Genomic DNA, 5,805 nt, shown 5'->3' on the forward strand with positions numbered 1-5,805 from the left:
AATTCTGTGTAACTTTCTACAGAATTCTGCAGGTGTGGATTTCTTTTGGGGTTGCTTAAAGCTGGCAATGCTTTGATTCCCATGGATCTGATTCGTTAATAGGGCGATTTGAAGTGTTGTCGTGTTACAACAATATGGAGCTAAAATGCGTGGGCATTTATACTTGGAAGCTTAAAAACATGACTCACCCCGGTCGATCTTCTCCTCATTGGTGTTCTCCATAATGACAAACTTCTCACAGACTGCAAATGTTGGCAATGTTGAAGAGATGAACTGCCCAAACCTTGAAGAAAAAAAAAAATCAAATCCATAAACAAATGGAAAAAAAAAAGATTCAGAATTATAAATGATTATTTAGTGATATTATTTTGAGAATTAAAAATGTTATTTTTTATGTGTAAATTGTACATAGTGTCCCTTACTAATTATTCAAAAAAAATTGTTATAATAATTAGTCGCCTCTGCTTCTAAATAAACTATATTCTGCAGCAAAATAAGACAAATTTGAAAGAATCTGTCACTTCTGATTTCAATCTATTTAAATTTGTTGTCTGAGCATACATTTAAAATGGGCATACATCTCTATGTTTACCTTAGTAGGTCATATGAGTTGGGGAAGCCCTGCAGCAGGAGACTGAGGACGTTGCCGATGGCAGCGATGGTGGGCTGAGACAGAGACTGATCCCTCAGAGTCAGCAGAAGTTTGGGGATCAACTGAAACTCCCGCAACAGTTTGGCATTCTTAGCAGCTTCACTGAAAACAGAAACAATTACACACTGTGTTAGTAACAGTAGTTTAATATCTGCAGGTCTGACTCTGCACCTCTGGAGTTTAGGAACATTGTTCACTCTAAAGACCCACTCAAACCAAGGACGATAACAATAAAGTTAATAACTTAAAGAGAATATCGGAGTGCATATTACAACTATAATGCTAATGACACAGAGGAACAATATCGTAGGAATCACTCCAGATGATTTTTTCAGATGTTGAATGATAAGAACGTTGACAACCAATCAGAATCCACCTGACTTTAAAGAGCTTGAACATTTGAAGCAGCAGATGACATGCACTGTGTGTGCTTATATTAAACAGGACATTATTGTCTGTTTGTGGATGTTGATATAGTTTTCGTTATAGTTACCATTGTCTTTATGTGAACGGGCCTTAAGACATACAAGATCTCTCCTCTCTTCTCTTCAGTATGATGTACTTCATATGGAAGTAGACCTCAAATATCCATGTGAAGTAATTCACATACCATGTGATGCATATGTTGTTCTATAAGTGCTGCTGGGTAACCATCATAATGCTAATGCTTACTGTACACTATAAAACTTCTATAAGACTGAAAGTCCCATTACATTGCAGGAAGGCTTAAATCGACTGCCCTGAATAAAAAAGATTCAATAAAGAGTGTTAGAGTATGGATGGATTACCTGGATTCAGTCAGAAGTTCAATGAAGTGCTCGAAGAGAGAGAGGTGCAGCTCATAGGGAGCATGAAGCCAAACCTGAAAGTCCAGCAAATAAAAAATAAAAAAAGTATAATTAAACATTTTAATCATTATATCACGAAAATCAAACAAGTGTTTATATCTGTTCTCATGCCAGAAACTATTATAGTGGCTGTAGTTAAATTTTCAGCAAGGTCACTGATGATGTCAGTCTGAGGTATTTATATGTGAGCTTCGCACCTCAAAATCACACAGCAGGTCCTGAAAAGCTGTGGAGTTCGGGATGATTGAGGTCTCATGGCCACTATCGACAGTTCCGACAAGAGAGAAGGTCAAGTGAAGAATATGGCTGTTCAACAGAGGGCGCTTCTTCTTCAGCAGCATGGCCAACAGCTATAACAGAAGACATTGAGTTAAAGAAGATCTTTCAGGCAAATGATCTAAAGCTGACGGGGAAAAAGCAACAACAGAAGGTCTATGTGAAAGAATGATCTGCTATATTTTCGTTAGTCTACTCATTTCAGCGATCAGTTCAATTTAAAACAGGCTGAAACCCAACACTCAGCCATCCATTTTCCTTACACAGTGACATTAGCTCCATGAAACATCGCATTCTCTCTACAGACCCCATTAAAGCAGCAGAGAAATTAAACAATGCACCATCTGTTATGTTCAAACCAGCACATCCCAGCATGGTCCACCCTTACGAACCCCCACTTATCACATCAGCTGGCTGTCACCGGACACAACAGCCCAGTCTCACTGTTATCATTTAATTTGCCACCTCATTGGCTCATAACATCCTACAGCTACAGCAGTAGAGAACAGAGGACATCCTCGGTTCAAAGTTCACTGAGTAATTGTTATTGCAGCCCACCTGGTATCCTTTGATACGTTCCATCTCCTTGCTAGCTAGCGGGTTGCTCTTCACAACACACACTAACGCTTTTACTGCAGCATAGAGACCCTCCACGTCTGACGCCATGGCAACCAGGCCCAGAATGGCAGCTGCTCCTCCGATGTACTGGAGGTTGGTGGCCACTGGTTTGGTCACGAAGGCGCGCACACCTACACGGAACAAGACTGCAGCTATAAATACATGAACACTGAGAGAAAGGGCTGGTTTATTGGAAAAGCTGTACTGTGCCACTTCATTTTTTTTATTCTGCAAAAAAACTTCACAGATCTCCATCGTCCTAATGAAAACAGCACACGCATTCACCCAGGTAACCGATGACTGCAGCTCCAATGGTCCTGGCCGACCCGTTGAGATGGCCCACTGCATTATGGACGAGCTTGACTGGTATGGCACTTTCATGAGAGGAAACCCCCAGCTGAAAGGGAATGAAAACATCACTCTGAGCAACTTTCCCAAAATTATAATTCTTCTACACATTCTGCACCCCTTGTATGTTTATTTATATGTAATTTTTTGGCGAAATATTTATTACTTTCAGCTATCAAAAAGTGTCCAACACTAGAATTCTGCAGATAATCCACAAAAATTCCTGAAGATATGTGAAAAGTCTGCAAATTTCCACAAAAAGCTCTGCTGATTTTCACATTAGTTGAATGTCCTCATTCATACAGAATTTGAATACACATCATTCACAAAACTATACCCCTTGCCCACCCTTTTATTATACCCTTTCTACCCTAAAGAATTCTACATATTTTTGAGATATTAATGTTAAGAAATTAATATTTGATTCAGCAAGGTCACATTAAATTGATCAAAAGTGACAGCAAATGCATTTGTAATGTTACAAAAGACTTCAATCTTTGAACTTTCTATTCATCAGAGAATCCGTTTCCAAAAACATATTAAGCAACACAACCATTTTCAACATTAATAATAATATGAAATGTTTTTTTGAGGACCAAATCAGCATTAGAATGATTTCTGAAGGATCATGTGACACTGAAGACTGGAGTAATGGCTGCTGAAAATTCAGCTTTGACATCACAGGAAATGGAATAAATAACCTTTAAAATATTTCAAAATAGAAAACAGTTATTTTAAACTAATATTTGACAGCATTTCTGGTTTTACTGTATTTTTGATCAAATAAATGCAGTATTGGTGAGCATAACAGACTTCTTTCAAAAACATAAAAACATTTTTACTAACCCCAAACTTTTGAATGGTAGTGTAGGGTCTGCTTATGGTCCTGATTAATGTATTTGGTGGTTGTTCAGTTTATTAAATATGACAACTTTATTTTAGCAAGAGGAAAAGGGTGAGACTGCTTACCTGTTTGGCAATGGTTTTGCTGTCCAGTTTGTTGTAGACCTTTCGTATCTTGGCCACAGTGAGAGTAGATGCAGAGTGAGCAAAGAGACTAAAGGAGACCTTCTCTTCAGGGACCAATGCAACAGGACATGGTGGCACAGCCTCAGTCTTTGAGTCTTTGCCTGGTGATATGAGAGAAAACCCAATTTTAAAAGCCACAACTACAGGAGCAAATGCCTGCATTTTTCTATATAACACACGCAAGAAAAGAAAAAAAAAAAATTAAATCAGTAAAATAGCCATTAATTTACAATAAACATCAACTTCTTTTAGGTGTTATTCACCTCAGTGTGACACATCAGGTACTCACATGGCAGGTAAACAGCTTGGAAACTGCCTACATAATTGGGTCCCAGTTCATAGATGGCAGCCACACTGGCAGCAGGCAGAACCTCCTCCAGAAAGTGAGTGGGCCCCAGTCGCCAGACCAGAGCGGAGAGCTGGCGCTGGGCCGGTGGCGTACCGATGTAGCTGTACACCGTGCTCACCACAGGTGGGTTTGCGGATGCAGAGCCGCCGGGAGCATTGTGAACATAGTGCAGCTACAAAGACAACCACAATGAGAAACAAAAGAGGCGAGTGTGACTTTATTGGTTTGCAGGCCAATAAGGACTTATATTTCAAATATATATTGTTTAACAGTAGCCTTGGGAACTGGTGTTTTAGCTGCTAATGAAGTAAGCGGAAGACCACATCACATCAGATTTCAGAGCTGATGCCAGTTTTGAGCTATGCTAAAGTTTGAAATATAAAATTAAATTCCTTCAAATGGGGCAGGAAAATCTGACCTTTGTGCAGAAAAAAAATATTAACGGCACAGTTTTTCCCATTACTTTAGTCGAAACAAAATAAAGGTGTCTACATCAGGAGCTGGGCCACACCTTGACCGTGCTGACCATCTGGCCATCGATGTAGAGAGTCGCCATGCTGTTCTTCAGCATTCCCTTGCTCATAACTAACACCAGGTGGTGCCACTGCCCCTCAGTGATGAGGTCAGCGCAGCGGAAGCGAGCACAGCAGGGAAGAATCTCATAGAAGGAGGACTCCTCACTGAAGTCATCCACTGCTAAGGGAAAGAGGAAATGATGTCACGTCACTAACCACAGACAAAGGAACTTTTCCTCAGCATTTCAGAAGGAACGGCCTCTTAAATCCTACATTAAAATGGCTTAGTTGTCTATCGTCGGTTTGCCCACGAAACATGAGCGTGGTGACTTTACAGGCTAAATTAAATTTGAAATTATTTAAAATAATTACAATTTTTTTTTTTTTGTGTGTTCACAAACAACAGCATTTTGAAGGTCTGTAATAGACTTGTTTTTAATTCAAGCTCACTTAATCTGCATACAGAGGAACAAAAAGGTTGAAACGATCATCTGATTTACAAACATTCCACATCATTAAAACTGCTGTGCTGACATAAACCGCAAACAAAGATGTAGAACAGGAAGTTGTAGAAACACTTGCCATAGGTCTGAAGCAGCTCTTCCTTAGTGGACACAATGAGAGACCGGTCTTTAGCAGAGAGCACGATGGCCAGGCACACGTAGTGCTGCTCAGACGAGGTGGCCCTTCGCACCACCGTGAGCAGACGCACAGGGGGGCTTTGGGGTGGTGTGCTGAAACGCTCAACGCAAAACCACGTTGAGTAACTCAGGCCAGATGGGGGTGGAAAGAAACGCTCACCTGGAGAGATGAAAATGAGGATTATTTAATATTAGGAGTTACTTTCTATTTTTGCATCATTTGGATTTAGAATGACATACCAGTTTTGCACTTTTTTGTTTGTTTTTTAGTACAAAAGTTTGGGGTTGGTAAAGGTTTTTTTTTATGTTTTTGTAGGAAGTATATTTCTATTTTAATATATTTTCAAACATAATTTATTTGTGCGATGACAAAGCTGAATTTTCAGCAGCCATTACTCCAGCCTTAGAGGTCGGCCGATTGATCGGTTTTGCCAATTAATTGGCACCGATAGTTGTGTAGCGTTTGGACCAATCAAAAACACAATTTTTCATTTGATTTAACAAATCAGTTATTCATTAGATTAACAAG

General features: G+C 39.6%; 1 protein-coding gene across 1 annotated transcript in view; it reads right to left on the reverse strand.

Annotated features, from left to right (window-relative positions):
- The window catches only part of LOC107661255 (WD repeat and FYVE domain-containing protein 3), an 83,102-nt gene that overhangs the window by 28,679 nt on the left and 48,618 nt on the right, over positions 1-5,805 (reverse strand). Inside the window, exons 19-28 of the mRNA XM_016450754.1 lie at positions 5,218-5,436; positions 4,632-4,813; positions 4,061-4,292; positions 3,712-3,872; positions 2,680-2,791; positions 2,335-2,525; positions 1,698-1,850; positions 1,441-1,514; positions 593-754; positions 189-283 (exon numbers count right to left, since the gene is read on the reverse strand). Of these exons, the coding sequence (XP_016306240.1) occupies positions 189-283; positions 593-754; positions 1,441-1,514; positions 1,698-1,850; positions 2,335-2,525; positions 2,680-2,791; positions 3,712-3,872; positions 4,061-4,292; positions 4,632-4,813; positions 5,218-5,436 (1,581 nt within the window). The remainder of the gene's footprint in view (positions 1-188; positions 284-592; positions 755-1,440; positions 1,515-1,697; positions 1,851-2,334; positions 2,526-2,679; positions 2,792-3,711; positions 3,873-4,060; positions 4,293-4,631; positions 4,814-5,217; positions 5,437-5,805) is intronic.

The sequence above is a fragment of the Sinocyclocheilus anshuiensis genome, unplaced genomic scaffold (genome assembly GCF_001515605.1).
Source record: "Sinocyclocheilus anshuiensis isolate Anshui unplaced genomic scaffold, SAMN03320099.WGS_v1.1 scaffold1365, whole genome shotgun sequence".
Classification (NCBI taxonomy): domain Eukaryota; kingdom Metazoa; phylum Chordata; class Actinopteri; order Cypriniformes; family Cyprinidae; genus Sinocyclocheilus; species Sinocyclocheilus anshuiensis.